Genomic DNA, 17443 nt, shown 5'->3' with positions numbered 1-17443 from the left:
TGCTCTGGGAGCCTGTGGCCATTTATCTGCCAGTGTCTAATTATTCATTAGTGAACACAGAGAAAGAAGCACGGAAAACATAGCTGTGCATTCACTGCAGCAGACCAGCATTACTCTCCAAACTCATGCTCCTGCCTCCTTCTTCCCTTCTTTCTCAAACTCCACTACTTCAGTTTCAGATTTCCACACACTGGGGCCACAGGGGTCAATCTGTCCTAATGCAATAAATTGTAGATATACTGCCCTGTGATGAAATCATTGAATTACATCCAGTCACTTCAGCTAGTGTTTCCAAATAGGAAGACTATTACATTTAATTCAAAACAGGGTGTTTTACCTTCAGGTGTTGCTGTCTGCTGTTGAAAAGACTGTTTTGAAAAGACAAACACCGCTGAATCGGCTGCAACAATGCTAATCCTGTTCAGGTTTGGCAGAGGATCTACAAAGCTCTTGATCAGTGCTTTGCACACAAGTGGCCAGCAGAGGACACTGTGTGAACTATTGCATGCAAATCAAAATCCAAGCCAGCACCTCAAGTGTATAATGTGTGTTAACACATGTACATGTGCTCTTGTTTGTCAGGCTTTTGTCAAAATCTATTTAACTGAAACAAATGAAACACATAAAAACAGTGAGTTTATTTCAAACAAATTATATAATCTGTACAGATGACAGTTCAGATTGGGAATTTACATTGGGTTTAATATTCCATACTTTACAGCAATGATCCATTAACGTATGTAGCTATAGGGGTCTACCGTAAGCTTTACCAGTAAGTCACCTGTAAGTCTGGTGTCTGTCTTGGACTATTTTGTAGCAGTCCTGCTGCAGATACTATTTGTTAGACAAGACTGTCATCTAGTGGTGCTGTCTGTGTTACACACAACTGCCTGATTATGATGGAAGTCAACATCTTCCACATAGTACAGGCTGTTTGAAATGATGACCGTGCTGCTGGATGTCGGCAGATTCTGCGTAGCCCTTCCAGCCTAGGACCCCGAGCATTACATCACTGACATAATTTGTGAAAAGATGAGGGAAACACATAAGTTTAAGGGATGTGATTGTTAAGATGGGCCTCCTCACTAAAATAATGTTGTAATAATCCTACTTATATTTGTTGCTGGTTCTACTAAGACAATGTTGGCCGAGGAAAACGTATCATGCATGAATGTGTGTTTACGTAGTAGATCTACTGTTTTGTATGACATGTAAATTGACGGGATGGCAGTTATTATAGTAAAAAGTATTATTTTGCACTTTGCAACTCTGAATAAGCTGTTATATGGAGCCTGTAGGCTCGTGTTTCCAAACCCAGTCCTCGATTTCACCTCTTCTGCAGGTTTCTACTTTATTTCTACTGTCGCACAGCTGGTTGAGTTCAGGGGTACACACTTTATGCTCACCTATTTCAGGGCATATCTGTTTCTACCGCTCAACCAATCGGTGTGAAACTTTTGCTTAATTGCAATACCGGTTAGAAAAACAGACATTAGATGACCTGCGGATGGCGCCACTGCTCTTTAGAAATAAGCTGCTTTCTCTGTGGTGAAATCCTTGAGTGGATGGAGAAAGTGTTGGCAGAGGCTCAAATGGTTATTGGTATTGCAGTACAACCAGCGGCCTAATGATGGCGTCCAATCAGACGTCAGTAATCACAGAATAATGTTATTTCAAGTTTTTAATAGAGGAGAGTATTCATACACGATTTGTTTTATGTTCAGGTGGGTTTCTTCTCCACCCACCATTACCCTGAATGGGTTGAATATTTCCTTACAAAGTTATGCAGATTTTTCACATTTTAGATTTGGTTGTGTGAAAATAAATAAAGCCTTAGCTCCTGATAAAACATGGGCCTAAGTTTGAATTACTTCACCGCTCTCATATCCTTACACAGATATGAATGAGCTCGAACCTTACACCATATTACGATTTTTACGGAACTATCAAGCTTCTGGTAGCAGGTATTTGATTCATTCAGCTACTTCTTAAGCAGGCCATTTCTTATAATCTGATAATTAAGAGTTTATCTAATAATTGGATTTAATAAATAACAAAATGGATTTAAAAACCAAAAAAAGGCCTTCGGATGTCCATTAACTGAAAGTGTCCCGCCGGCTGGTTATAAAAGTGTACAAGCTCCTAATAAAAAGTAGGCCTACATATTTTATTACTCCTTCGCAACGGCTCTTGAGAACATGTGTATTTACAACCGATAGCCTAATCTGTATGTATACTGTAGCATCAGGCATGTTCTTAAGAGAAAGAAGAAAAAGCCTATTGCCCCTCAGCCTTAAAAATAGGCTATTAAAAACGTCAAGTCCAACGTGAACAATTATTTTATGAAAGCTTTCAGTGCCAAAAAAAACACGCTTTATGAAATGTGGTGCTCAGGTTCAAGGCAGCTGTGTGCTGTTGACACAGTGTTACAAAATTACCTAAATATATCAGTAAGTTTATGTTTGCCTGTACAGTGAAGATAAATTTAATTTACCTCAGCTACAGCGGAAAGCTGCAGTCAGAAGAGTAATGTATGCGATCAATCAATATATCTATCTCAAATAATTATTATAGTCTCAGAATTGTTTTTATTAACCTGAAACGCAGGCTTTTCCTTTATGATTTATCAACTGCAGCCTCAGGGCTTTGTGTGTTTGATTTGCTGTCTAAAGAGATTCTGATTTTTTCAGTGTTCGGGTGCAGCAACAAGAGCTTTACCTGCCCGAGGTCTGAATATCTTGGAGGGTTTTCAGTTTATGCATGGAGGCCGTTACAGCACGCCTCGTCTATTTAATGCACTCTTGACAAATTAAAAAGTGTTACATGTGGGTGGTACATTCTTATATCGGTCTCAACATTAAATAATTCAACTTTCTTTAAAATAACATTTATTTCCAGCATATTCATACAATGTGACAGCACAGCTTGAAACATCTGAAGAGGAACTGACTTGATCCAGCACTTTGTCACAACATATTTGAGCTGACTAACGGATAAATGAAAATTCAAATATAGCATAGCATTTCATATTACCAAATGCAATATATAATACAGGCAGTTGGAAAATAACAACAAAAAAGGTGAGAATAATAGGCTACATAAGGGAAAAAAGGGATGGCATTTACATATTATTAGTTGAACTTTTACATCAGGAAATAGTGTTAACATCTGTAAGCTACATGTTATAATAACTTAACGTGCCTCATTTAATATTCCGTGTGTGAGAGAAATGCACTTTAGATTTTGAAAATGTATATGCAATTCAGTTTCACCAACCAGCTGATAAATTTGTTGGGCTTTAAAAATTCATAACTCTCTCATAAACCATTTCTACTTTATTTTATTTTAAATCCTGCTGACATAAAAAATCAGTAGGCTAATGAAATCAAGTATATGTAGTTTTAGTCTTTTGTGCAAACTGGGTTTACTTTCCGAGCTTGACCGTGATTTACATTGGAATCTATAAATATCTTTTCAGTTACGTCACGTTAGTTAATTGATGGAACAATCAGGTTCACACGCGGGGGAATGACATCCAAACGTCTGTGGTCAAACATATAAAATTACTTTTGAAAATTACACATAAGTGAGTTTAGTTTCTTCCCTCTCAGACCATTGGACTGCAAGCCAGATAATCCTATTATGTACAGTAGCCTGTAGCCAAAACACGTAACAGATTTTCGCCAGAACTTTCAACACTTGTGGCTACAAATACAATGGAGTGTGTCTCTGTTGGTCCGCCAGCCTCACTGCTTTTCCGGCGTGTTGTTGACCAAAGGCCCGTACAGGCCATTGGCATAGCCTTGCTCCTTGTGTAACATTGTCCTGTCCCTTATCAGGTCGCTAAAGGCATAGTCCATCGGGGGTCTAAAGCCCAGAGTGGGCATCAACCCGGTGGTGGAGTAGGGAGTCATGAAAGCCAGTCCCCGGCTGTGCGCAGAGTAGGCCAGTCGCAGCGGGTTCAGTCCCAGGTGGGTGCCCAGAGGATATGCGCTGGGGTCGGCGCCGAAGTGCGGGGCGTTTGGCTGGAGAGGAGAAAACGCAGAGCGGTTGCTGAGCGTCATGGCTCCCGGTAACATGGGCCTCGTCGGGGCGGTCGTGGATGCGGAGGACGGCGGAGCCTGCTGCGCGTTTTGGAGCATCCTCTCGGCCGTCCACGTGTCTTCGGGCCCGGTTTTGTTGGACGCCTGAGCGCCGCTGTTGTTCAGGATCTGCTCGATGGCCTGCACCACGTCCTTACCGCAGCCTTGCAGGACGAGCTCCAGGACGCTCCGCTTGTGGCTGGGGAACACCCGGGTCAGGATGTCGATGGCGTTCATGTGCCGGGAGGCCGCAGAGGACGGGGAGGGCTCCTGGTCGTCTTTGTCGGTCTCAGAGCCAGAATCAGAGCCGAGGGAGCTGACGGACCCTGGAGTTTCTCCTCCGTCTTTTAAAGGCTTGGAGACCGGCGAGCTGATGAAAGACTCACTGTCTCCGTTCTCTGAACCCGAGCCTCCGTGTCGGCCGTCTGGGGACGAGATGCCGGGGGCCGAGTCACTTTCGGTGGACGCTGGTTTCCCCACAGCCTGCTGAGCCTGAGTGGTGGCAGATCCGGACAGCTGGCTCTTTGGAAACATCTCATACTTCTGGATACTTGAATCTGTTGACACAATCAGAACATCACAGTGTTCACAAAATGTGCCAACGTATGAATGTTACAGTAGGCTTGATATATTGATCATTATTAGTGAATTAATCAGCAACAGATGTCGAAAGTCAGGAAATAAAAACTAAATCCCACAGGCCTTAAATGGGGAAGCAGTTTTAAACACGTGTCTATTAAACATTAGCCTACTACCCAAACGTCAAACTGCACATGAGCCAGTACCCGTTAAATGCACCGGATTTTAATAATAATATGCCAAACACAAATCCAGTGGCATAGACCGACCGCTGTACCTCCAAGCAGCCACATTACAACTCACCAAAATAGGCCTGTAACGGTTTAATATAAAAGGACGGAATAATTTAGACTTAGCCAATACTTATTGAGCTAGGCCTACCCCGTTTTAACTTAACCTGCTTTGACAGTTACTGCTGCTTTACGCCTGTGTTACTCAAGCCTGTGTTTTAATGTGATTTTAGATATGAAGCCTGCAGGTTTTTATAGGCCCACATCTCTGGGCTACCTGCTCTAAAAGAACCGAGGCCTGCACTGCTTCGTCTTTATGTGAACGCGTGCAGGTGCTCCACTCACCTGAGTTACTCTCACTGCTGACAGAGCCATACACCTCGTAGTTTGGACGCGGCGGGATGATGCCGTTGGCGGCGGCCAGGGCGAGTCCCTCCGCCGTCCCGTAGAGCAGCTGCAGCTCTCTGGCTTCGTTCTCCTCCTGCGCCTGCTGCCTCCGCAGCGCCACTTGCGCCGCCATCACCCTCTGCCTCTCCGCAATCAGTGTGCACTTGGCGCACATACAGTCCTTCCAGCGGCAGTAGCGCTTGTGGCCCTTCAGCGCGGAAACCACGCCGTGGTTCCTACAGCGGGCACACTTCGGGGTGCGCGGGTACTTGTCCGCGGTGCGCAGGAGGATCGGAGGGCCGCGCAGCAGACTGCTGGCCATGGACACCGGGATGGAGGCTGCTGCCGCGGCCGCTGCTGCCGCTCCTGGGTGGACTTGAGAGGCAGAGGAGACTGTGGGGAGCTCCGGTCTCAGATCCATGCCCGTCTTCTACACTTATGTAGCTGAACTATAAACAAGAAAACGGCGTTGTTCTGAACGATCTGTTAATAGGTAAACTAGTATAGAGCCGTTCACATCTGCTCAGCGGTTCTCATCATCTCTGGCAACAGGTGAAGTCAACGATGTCTGTCTACTGACGAGGTTGTCGTGCACAAAAAACTACGATCAAAACTCTACATGAAAGTGTTAGAGGAGTCTGGCGAAAAAGAAAAATATGAAGATACTGTCGACTTTAAATCCGAAAAGAGCAGGAGCCTAGAGGAGCGAACATTCCTCCCTGATAGAAAGTTAAAACTGTCCAGGAGGAGCCGAGGTTGTTACTCGCCGCAGCCTGAGACACTAACTTCCTCCAGAGATTGTCGGTGGATACAGATCCTCTCTCCCCTCTCTATTGTTGCTCCTACGTTTTCATTAGACAAATTTGACAACAATGTGGCGCCTGTCATTGGCCAAAGGGGGAAGGAGCAATCTGATTGGCTTGCCTCTTTTTTCAACTGTGTCCACCTGAGTTCTTATTCCAAATATCAAGTGTTAAGAATCTGAAGGGAGTTCCCGAAAAGCTAAAATCGATGCTGTGTATTTATAAAATATATATATCTATTTTTTTTTTTTTTTATAGATTTAAAACAATAGCCTGTGTTTTTCCATGTATTCAGCTGCATCATACCATAAGCTGCCAAACAGGACATTCAAAATTATATATAATAACCCTAAAATGAAAGAAACATTTTCATCTATTCCAAGAACTTTCTGTAGATTTCTCAAGAAATATTCTGTGTCTTTTGGCGAGATGATTGTTGGGATATGAAGTCTCCATCCCTAGCGTCTTGATACGTTTACGCTGCAAAAAGACTTATATTTCCCCCCCAAAAAAGATGCCGCCTGACTGTATTGGCATCAGCCTGGAAGGTAAGTATAAATCATTTTATTGATTCAAGAAGAGGCTAAATTTGATCTGTCAGAAGAAAGTCTATATATTTGCAGAGCGGTATTGACTGCAGAAAGTGAAGCTATCGATGATGCTAAATGGTTAACGTGCACGGTTCACTCGGCTCCAGAAAAACTAAGTGTTTAACCCTGTCCAAATTATGATCTGGTGCCGTGGTCACTACACTGCATGCAACGAAATATTTTATAACCAATTTTAAATACAGTATAGCAGTTTAAACATTTCAGGACTTCTATTTAAGAGACAATTTTCTAATTAACCACACGACCTCTTCGTTTATACTATAGGTTATATTCAAAATAATATTTTATTTACAGCCTAAATTTAATCATTTTCGTTTTATTGAGTCACGGATTAAATGCCAAACCTCTGCTAATGTATTGTGCTTGTGTCTTTATTTCTTTTTTTCCACTGTAATGTTACAACATCTCAAATGAAACGGATCTATAATAACTATTCTTGGCTTCAACACATTTTCAAGAATGTTTTTTAAAAAATTGTTCGTGCTCATTTTTCGATTTTCCTCTAATGAGTCCAACATGCCATGCAGCACAGCGAAACCATTTCTTAAAACACACACGTGTTTGTTGTCCGTGTTTGTGCACGATTGTACATGTTTAATTATTAAATTAATTACAGAAATAAAACAAAAACATCTGACAAGTTTTAAAATTATGGTTGCTATTTTTCTATTTACACGCAGAAATAAGTGTATGTTATTGTTAACGCTATAATTGTGTAGCCTATATTTAATCTCAGCTTTAACTTTTATAGTTACTAATTCTCAGTTAAAAATATGCAATAATAAAAATAACAAAATTAGAAATTGGAATAAATTATTATTATTATTATTAAAAACTAAAATACAAAGGTCTAACTGAAGACTAATTAAATTACGTTATAATCAATAGGCGTTCCGTTATAATAGCCTATAAAAAATAGTAGATCTACTTCAATATTGGAAAGGTTAGCTGTGTGTGACTGAGGAAAGACTTATTTTTCATTTGTTAATTTATAACTATTATCAGCGTGGAAAAAAATATATAATTAATTTCCTCTGTCGTATCATTAAATGCTATTAAAACTGAGCTGGGTGACTGAAGAAAATGCTGTAATGCTTCCGGAGATTTAAGGAGTCCAAGACGCGCAGAGCTACAAAAGGGCAACTCCCGCAAAACCACCTGCTTCCTCACCTGTTCCCTCAGGGGCATGAGTCACGCAGCTACTTGAATCTTGAATTCAGATTAAAAAGTTATAGATGTTTTTATTTTTAAATCAACAATTGTCAGTTCCTTGAAGGAACAGCAGTCTTGGTGACGAAGAAGAACAACTTGAAGCTGATGAAGAAAGAAATGGCTGCTTGTGCAGCTGTGTGTGTGTGTGTGTGTGTGTGTGTAGCCCTGACGCTTTCCCCCTCCCAGGCTCATTGTTTACTTTCTGAATCACTGTAAGCAAATGCCATCTGTTTCCCTCGCCGCTGTCATCTGCACCTTAATTACCTAGCCAACGGGCTAATAGAGACGATATTAAAACTACATCTTTCTGACATTCAAAGTAATTATCTGCACGGGCGACGATTTCCCTCGGATGGAAATTGGCCGTCCCTGCACGGTGAAGTGATAGTTGCAAACTGCGGAGACGGCCCGGCGCTCAGTGGAGAGATTAATTGAGTATGCGTTCACCTCATGAATGGAGAAATGATTAAAAATAAATAAATAAAACCAGCCCGCATTTCTTCTTAAAGTCTGGCTGCTCACTGTGTTGTATGAGAGGAGACAAAACGAAAGAGCACAGTTAAAGACAATTATTGACAGAGTTCCTGCAGGAAAACATGAGCTGATATGTCAGCTCTTATCATCAATTTCCACTGTTGATAAGAGTGAATCACTTGCACAAGTGCTTCTTGAGCTAGATTTGTCTTTAATATCACCACAAGTGAATTAATTATGAAGGATGTCCACTTAAATTGCAGGCCTTGGCTAAACTATCACTGATTTCATCCAAGGCATGCAAACTTTTATCATTTTAGTTTGGCTGAGCCTAAAGGAAAGCTCTTTTTTTTTTTTTAAATGCATTATGATAGGGATTACGTTCACTATTATTCCTCCTGGACCAATTAAAAATGCCCCCCGCGCAATTAAAAGTGACTGTGAGCACTTAGAAAATCCAACATTCTTTTAACCACTTCATTAGGCCTATGCATAAAAAAAACCTATGCTATGCTTTCATTTCTTTCAGGAAGGCTACAGACGAGTGGGTTTTTAACACCCTTTTAAGATCACAACAAAGGCCATGCTTGACCCAACATATGTAGCAGCATGTTTCCGCTGCCCCTGCACCCCGGTGCGGCTTTCTAGCGGCCTCTCCCACTGCCGCTGCCCCGCCTGCAGCCCGGCGGGCCCGGATCCCCTCCCGCGCTCTCCCGCCGCAGCAGCCGGCTCTGTCACACAGAGGCAGAGGTTAGAGTAGCAGTTAGACAAGGGGCCGCGGAGAAAAGAAACGCACGGGGTTTTTCACACAAGTATTTACACGCTTGACGGGCACACCGAGTAGGCCCGGGCTTATAGACAAGAGGTTGTTAACCTGCCACTTCACACCAGCTCCACTGCGCCGGGGAAATGGATCAAGCTAAATGCGTTCCTTTAAGGGCAGAGTCAGGGGAGCAGTGGAGGGTGGGTACACAAAAAATACACTGTTGGGGAAGGAGGGGGGTTTATAACATGCTTTTTATGCTCACACACAACAGTAACATAAATGAAAGCTTTAACAAAAATAGCGTTGATTTTCAATCACTTTGGGCGATGATGACCTTATGGGAGAGGCACCATGTGCACACTATTATTATCAAATAATTACAAGTGACGTATAGTCATTATTAACATTTACACTAGTTCATGAGAATAACTATTTAGGATCCGTTAAGTATACAATTCTGCAGTACAAGGTCCTGTATGCATGAAGTTAAAATTACAAAAGCATTATCAACTAAATGTAGCAAACTGAAATATCAAAAGTAAAAGGCTAAGTGATGCATAAAAACCGGAGAGAGTATATATACAATATGAGTTGTTAGTGAATACAGTACAGTAATTTTGATGTTTAATGTTGCTTTTGATTAACGTGGAGCTAATTTAAATTCAGTTGGCTATTTGATCATTAACAATCCATCATCTTTTATAATATTATATCAAAATCAGCAACGGAGCTGCACCTGTCATAAAGTTAGTGCAGAAAAAAAGGAGCATACAATGGAAATACTAAGTATAAGCTGCACTTGAGTAAAAATAATTTTTCAGCATAGAGAATAAATCCAGAAGACACTCCACGGCCCAGCCCTGCAAAAGTCACAAAGACAAACAGCTATATTTCAACAGGCTTGGCAGTGTGAGGCCATGTGCTGCACACACACTTGAGCTGAAGAGGCAGAGAGTGGTCTCTCAAGCATCACTCTTCCGCTAGACTAACACTTATTTGTAAATGGGGGATAACCCTGCCATGGCGTATGAATATTTCAAAGATCTGAAGGGTTCCTATCTGCCAAAGCTGTTGGCCCAAACTCAGACAATCACTCTCTCTCTCTGTCTCTCTCTCTGTCTCTCACACACACAGAAAAAAATACCGTTTTTATGCCCCCGAGGTAGGTTGGCAGGGATTATCTTTGTTTAATGAATGGGCTACAAGTGTTCATCAACACGGGGAGATTATTGGGCTGTCTCGCTCTCCCTTCTGCAAGCCCTATAACTCCAGTGTGTGTGTGTGTGTAAGAGAGAGGAGGGGAAAAAAGACAGAGACAGACCTACACACTGCAGCCAATTAAAATGCACTCTCCCCTGATCTATCCCTCCACATCTGCCTCCTTTTCTCCACCAACGAATGGCGCAGAAAAGAAGGAAGCTCATGAATAGGCGCTCATTGAGATCACAGATGGAGTATGGCTTTCTTTTTGCTAGAAATTTGAGAAACACCATTGTCCCCAATCAAAACTCAATGTGTTCGCCTACAATGGTGCCGGCTTTGAGCTCCGCCGCTTCAATTGGCCTTGTTTTTGAAACTTGAAGTGTTCAGCACAAAGACTTGGCCCTCCTAGATGTCACCACCGCTTCGCTTCAGTGTGTGTGTGAGAGAGAGAGTCTATGGGCGCTAAGAAAGAGGAAAAAAAAAATCACAATTAATATGAAGCTGTAATTACTCCCCTTCACGCCACTGCGCACATTCAGGACCCCACTGGCCCATTTATTGCTTTATCCCATGTGGTTGATAATCCGAATACCACAGGTTTTTATAAGGCCTCTGCAGCATTGTAAGGAGACAGGTCTGAGGTAAGAGTGAGGAACATTACTATAAATGAACTGAGCAACCAGCCGACAGAAGCCGAAGGCTGCACTGATAACACGTTAAGAGAAGTTAACATACCAATGCAACAAACCCCTAAATTAGGAACCTTTTTAGCCCTATTTATTTTAATAACTTGTGCTAATAGCCTAGTTCCGGACAGCGCATTAATATTTAGTAATATGCCTAACCGATCACAGCGGTGCGGCTCCTCTAGTGTATTTTTTTCTGGCATCCTTCTAAATTAATTAAGTCAGGCTAATAAGCCTTTATTAATAAATTGTTTTACATGAAATTTTAGCTGTATAATTATTACAAAACAAAAGGCTTATTTGCTATTTTCACATTTAGATCTGGAAAAATTAAAACAATGACTTTTTACTTTGTTTTATAACACAATTAGGTCAACATTTGGTTTGTTAAATGTGTTAAAAGGAGCATTCACTTTTTTATTAACAGTTGTTTTGTTTTTTCCGTCTGCATCTTTATTTTTCTACAGCTCTGCTGTTGACACAAGTGCTGGAGCTACATTTAAACAAAGTGTTGAATGAGGCCAGGTGCCCCATCAGAGTTGCGGCTTCTCTCCATTAGCGCCCCCTGGTACAGATGGGACTGCTTGGCTGAATCGCCGCTTCGCGTTAAAAGACGAGATGTGAAAAGATAAGAGGCTTTCGTTATGTTGGAATTACTTTAGGTCCGAACAACAGACTGTATTCATGGATACTGCGGGATATAATCAATGCATTTTCTTTATGATGAATATCCTCTTCAGCATCTCATGAACGATGCTGACTGCCAGACGGTTTTAAATATAAAATTAATTAGGCCTACTTATATAGGTCATTACGTAGGCTATTACGTACAATATTGTCAGAAAAGCAGCAGCAGCACTCTAATAAAGGCGTCAGGTAATGCTACAGTCTCAGATTTTTTTTCTACATATATTTTCCATTGTAGATTGATCTGTTATACATAAAAAGATGAAGACCTCCTACTTAGATTCAATCAGGGTTTTTTGTTTTGTTCTTGTTTTTTTACCATTTAAGATCATGTTAAATACAAAAACAGACTAAACGAAAATTAACTGGCAGCGTTTTCTTACGGATTGAAAAATACTAAATTCTAAGCATATAAATGTAGTAGCCTAGATAAAAACATTATTTCCCTTAAAAACAATAAGAAAGGGGGGAAATGAGTGACTTCACTAAAACGATGTTTGATAGATTCCGGAGAACGTGGCTGCACATGGTCTAAGTTCTCAGGTTGACAATAAATCCTTTTTTGCTGGTTTGTTTTGAATGAGCAATAACACTGACAGCAGACAGCAGGAGGGAGAATCCACTGGTCTGCTGCATAGCGGGTCAAAGCTTATAGTACTTCAGTAAGGGTTGCACATGTCTCTTATTAGAAGATGTTAACCCAATAAAACTGTGTTGACCTCCAGAGCCCATGTCAGATGGCACAGAGGTGAAATTTGGCTGCTATATGGCTCTGCTCAAAGTGACACACTGAGAAGCCTATTGATTAGTAAGTGTGTGTTTTCTCAGTTTTACCAAATAGGCTGACCAGCACTATGGAATAGAGGAATTTTTTTTGGCATTGCACCCAGAGGAAATCAAACTGCTCTCTTGAAATATATGTACATGTTAAAGCACTGTGGGGGGAAAAAGTATCCCCTTCACGTTTGAGCCTTTTAACAAATTAGAGACATTAGATTTTTAAAAATCAGATTGGTTACAAGGCAGCAAGGAAAACCAGTTTATTTTCAAGATTAAAAGTCTTTCCATGTCTATTGTGTCATTAACAAACAGTACTTTGAACAGAGAGAGACAGAGAGGGAGAGATGACCCTCCCTTTGTGCCCACCCAACAGTTTAAGCTGCATAGATTCTGTTTCTTTGGGCAGGGCCGGCGTCTCTGAGAAAGTAAACTTGGGGTGACCCTCCAGGTTAGGCCAGTCTGGGATATGAGCGGAGATCCTGTGATTCAGGGAGCCGCCGTGCTCTGAGATCTCAGCGGGTCCCACTTCAAAAGGAGGGAGGAGAGATCACTTGTGTCAGGAATTTTGTTCCCTCGCCAGTGGGCTGCATTCTTGACCCTGGCGGAGCTGGTTAAACATCATTGATGCTTTTCCTCTTTTGTCACCAGAGAATCAAGACAGCAACCTGATGTTGCCACCACTGAGCCTGTGGCAGGGAAGCCGGCAGAGTAAGCTCATTACTACACAGACACTTTCTCTTCCCCTGGTGACAGATTTAAGGGGTGACGCTTAGAAGGCACTGATTAAGACATTCAGCAAAAGTTTGGCTAATATGTCAAAAAAACAAACAACAATCTACAGTCCAAACATTTATGCCTTCTCCTTTATTCCAAGTCAAAGTAAAAAAAAAATATGAGCCAATGTCTAAAAGCAATAATGGTGTTAACTGTGAGAGGATTGTAAAGGATGTTTAATGCACTTGTGCTTTTTCAAAAAAGGGGAAATCAAATCAGTTTTACTCTCATGAACATGAACACACCAAATGTGCCATTTTAAATGAATAATATACTTGAAATAGTGCTTCACTACTTCCTTATGAGAAGAGGCCCAGACCATCTCTATTGTGTGGAAGAAAAATTACAAATATTTAATATTTTTGTTTTGTTTGTCCCAATATGAGAAAGTACAAATTTACCTAACATATTGACAAAACCCTGTTACACAACTGTCACACAACTGTCATACTTCTCTCCCTCACACAGTTAAAAACCTGATGACTCCCTTTCCTTTCCAACCCTATCACCATCATTGGCTGCAGCGGTACAAAGGAACATGCCTGTGCACATTACATTCAAAAAGCTGAGTGATAGAAACTGTAATCTCACACTTGAGAGGAGCTGCACTATGTACACTGTTCCCCCCCGAGGAAGACACACTCTGACAGACAAGCAGAGATGCACCTGTCTTGTCTCTTGCATAAACGCACCCGGCTTCACGCTCACTGAGCTCCTTGCCCTGCTCGGACCTCGCCCTCGCCCCGAGCTGCATGTGTCTGTATGGCCAACACACACACACATTCACACAACACTACAGCTAACTCACTGCTCTACCTGTACCCTAAGGAAAACAAATGGTCATCCACAGACATTTAAGATTTGCTCTCTAACAAAGTTCAGCACTTCCCTTGAACTAAATAGGCTCCATCTTTCTTTGGTCACATTCAACGACTCCCCACTATTTAAGGTCTTGCTTGGCAGAACTGAAGGTCTCTACACTGCCATGTTTTGGGGGGGAGAAAGTACTGATCAAAACCAGTTTTTAACATTTGTCAAGTCATCATAGCCAAATAATTTTGAAACAGCTCAGTTATAACACACATCTCCAAAACAAGGTTTTCTTCAGTACGGAAGTTGGAAAAGCAAAACACACATACAGATATGACAAAATACTAAAATAGTACTTTTGTGACCAATCATGTGAAGCTAGCACCAGGCAGGAACATTACTGTCATTTCCTAATGAAATCAGGAATGATTTTACTGGGTTACACACAGTTTTCAGGATTTTCTGTCAGCCAGCGGTCATTGTAGCTGAAAGATCACAGAGGGATTTTTGAACTATGTTACCTGTTTACGTCTTCTTCCTTTCATTGCAGTGAATGCAGCTTCATCTCCTCCATCATTCCCTCAGCCAGTCATAGTCAAGGCCATATCTACGGCTTCCGCGGGAGATCTCTAAAAGGGCTGCAAGATTTGCCACAATACGTGGATTTCATGGACCGAGTCAACGGCAAAGGAAAAATTTTTAAATCAAAATCTGAGTTTTGCTTACTTGTGGAGTGTTCCTTGATTGAAGTGTTTTCAAGCTTTTCAAGGCCTTGTTTTCAGCTTTTTAGATCTTATTTTGAGGCTCACAGGAAACCTAAATTTGACCAAAAAATAAAGTCTTAGGTTTATAATAGCTTTCATACCTTGTTTCACAATAATGCCTAAACATTACAAGCTAAATGTACTTTAATAAACAGAGAGATAGAGAGAGTAAGTTAAGAGAATTTGCCCTGCACTGTTTCTTTCTCACTCTCTCTGTCTGTGCCTTAAGCAACATCTCTTGTCTGGTCAAACCTTGGGGAAGTGTGGCTGGCTGAGCACATTAGATTGACTCACTCCTTGCGTGAGAAACAAGACGTTTGGAGAGAACACACACTCACGCTCGAGGATGCTTGTGTTATATACTCACCGTGTGTATCACACCAACATCCCAGTCGTTTTTTTTTTTTTTAAGTTTAACTTGCATTACCAGAGACAACTACATAGCTGAGAATGACCTTTTAAAAGACTTTGAGACTCCAACACTAAACACCACATGATTTGATGGCAGTATTCACAGAGAGATTCAGGAGATAATTGTCTATTTCACTCACAAGGATTAAGCTGAAGCTCGCAGAACTCCCTTTTGAAACTAGACAAACTCAAAAGAGCTATACAGATAGGTTCCCTCACTTGTTTAATCTAGATTAATCTAAAATAGTTCATAAAGAAGATTTCAACCACTCTGGGACCAAAAAGGGTTTTACATTGTTTCCCTAAAGAAAGATCATCTGCAGTCAGGTAAAGTGTTATTTGCACTAAAAGAAAACAAGAGTTTATAACCACTGAAGTCTGACCATTCTAAGAGATTATACAATCATTTAAGGCACATTTTTATAATTTCACTGTCCATAGCTGCTGCTTATGGAACATTTCAATAACAAATTAAAGTCTTTTATCATTGTCTGAGATCAACTTTCTTCTGTAATTAGTGTTTTTTGATTGATCACTCCAGTATCACAGCACCAATAACGATTCTTAAATAAAAATCCTATCCAGAGTCCTATAAATCATCAGCTTTTTATTTAGTTAACCATGGTCTGCATTCATTACAAATAACTAAATTAAAAACCTTTAGTACCTAAAATGATTCACGGCACCTATATTTAATTATATTTAATAAACTTAACATATTATTTTCCACGCGGAAGAAATCAAGTCAACACTAAGGTTAGCCTTTAAAACACATAACTGAATAATCTCATCATTGCTGTTTGCAAGACATAAACTGTGTTCCATACAAACACTTAGTTAAAACATGTCCGGTTTTCTAAAAGAGCATCAAAACGCACAATCTTACACATTAGCAACTAAAAGTAAGTCTGCAATCTACTTTCTAACAACGTACGACTGTCAGGACCGTGTTTAATGTGCATAACAAAACATGCATATGCCGACAACTTTGTCATTTCTCTAGCTGAAATGATTTTTAGACTCCGGAAGTGTAAAAACGTGCACATTTGGGCGTCTACTATGTACACCCTGTCACAACATCATCATCAGTTTGCATTTAGTCGAACTCCAAACATTGCACGCTATCCCCCATGTTTCCTGTCGGTGTCCACTATCATCTATAAAAGAAAAATCATATCATACACATAATCTATGAAATGCCAATTTGGTGCGTCTTACTGAACCCATGTCCAAATCTATTCTTGTCCAGCCTCAGTGGTGTTCCCCTGAAGCAGTTTGTTTGTGTCACTCGCTCTGCTGGGGTTCTCAAACTTTGCCTTAAGCTGACAGAGGAGCCCTGTTACAGATGGAGGGCTAAGCCTGCGTGATCTCTCCTCGCTGAAGGAGGGAAATTAGCTGCGGTGTGGCTGATATTACCAGGTGGTGTCTGCATGAGAATATTAAAATATTTGTTAAGAGAAGTATGCAAAAGGTCTGCTAGTGGTAACAGAGATTTGAAGATGCATAATGAAACTTTGGTATGTGTAAAAACTGAAACTGGACAACCTGTGCAGGGTTGGCACAGTGTTTAGGTTATCTTGACTGAAATCAGGCTGCAAGTTCTGTGATGTGTGAGCTTCTTGTTTCGTCTCTCTCATACATTAATAAACAACAACAGGAACACCGGACATCAAGGTCCCTAGCAGCCAGTGTCACAGAACTGACTTCTTTGGATTGAGACTTTGGTTTATGATGTGTCTCCATTTTAAAGCAACCAACTCTCAAAGTTTGTAGAGAACAGATTTCATAGCTAATCAAGAAACCTCAGATTTGATTAAAATGACTAAAGTCACATTTGTTAAAGAAAAAACCCTAAACATAAACCAAAAATGTCAAATGCGTTTTTCTTTGCTTTGCTAGATAGTCAATAGATTCCATGAATCCACTTTGCTCCCCCTATAACGTGTTCCAGAAATTGATATGATTTTAAAGTTTGATATAAAACCAGATGATCTTCCATAAACTCCGGAGCCCCTGAAATAGATATACATATATGACCTCTATAACAAGCCTTGTATAACTACGAAAAACTAATCACATGTGGGAAAAAAACTGGTGTGTGTTTCATGATGTGTTTCAACAGATTTCTGGGCGAGACAAATTGATGTTCATATTCATATATTTTATATAATGTATATCAAACTA

At 40.9% G+C, this 17443-nt stretch overlaps 1 protein-coding gene across 1 annotated transcript; it reads right to left on the bottom strand.

Moving 5' to 3' along the window:
• Positions 1-2871: 2871 nt before the first annotated feature.
• On the bottom strand, positions 2872-14895 carry dmrta2 (DMRT-like family A2). Its single transcript, XM_046050804.1, has 4 exons — positions 14811-14895; positions 14606-14722; positions 5237-5727; positions 2872-4639 (listed from the first exon to the last, which is right to left on the bottom strand). Exons 3-4 carry the CDS (start codon positions 5697-5699, stop codon positions 3747-3749), a joined length of 1356 nt encoding a protein of 451 aa, XP_045906760.1. The 5' UTR covers positions 5700-5727; positions 14606-14722; positions 14811-14895; the 3' UTR covers positions 2872-3746.
• Positions 14896-17443: the final 2548 nt, after the last annotated feature.

This window comes from Micropterus dolomieu, linkage group LG05, assembly GCF_021292245.1.
Source record: "Micropterus dolomieu isolate WLL.071019.BEF.003 ecotype Adirondacks linkage group LG05, ASM2129224v1, whole genome shotgun sequence".
NCBI classification, from domain to species: Eukaryota; Metazoa; Chordata; class Actinopteri; order Centrarchiformes; family Centrarchidae; genus Micropterus; species Micropterus dolomieu.
This window is presented reverse-complemented; position numbering and strand designations above follow the sequence as displayed.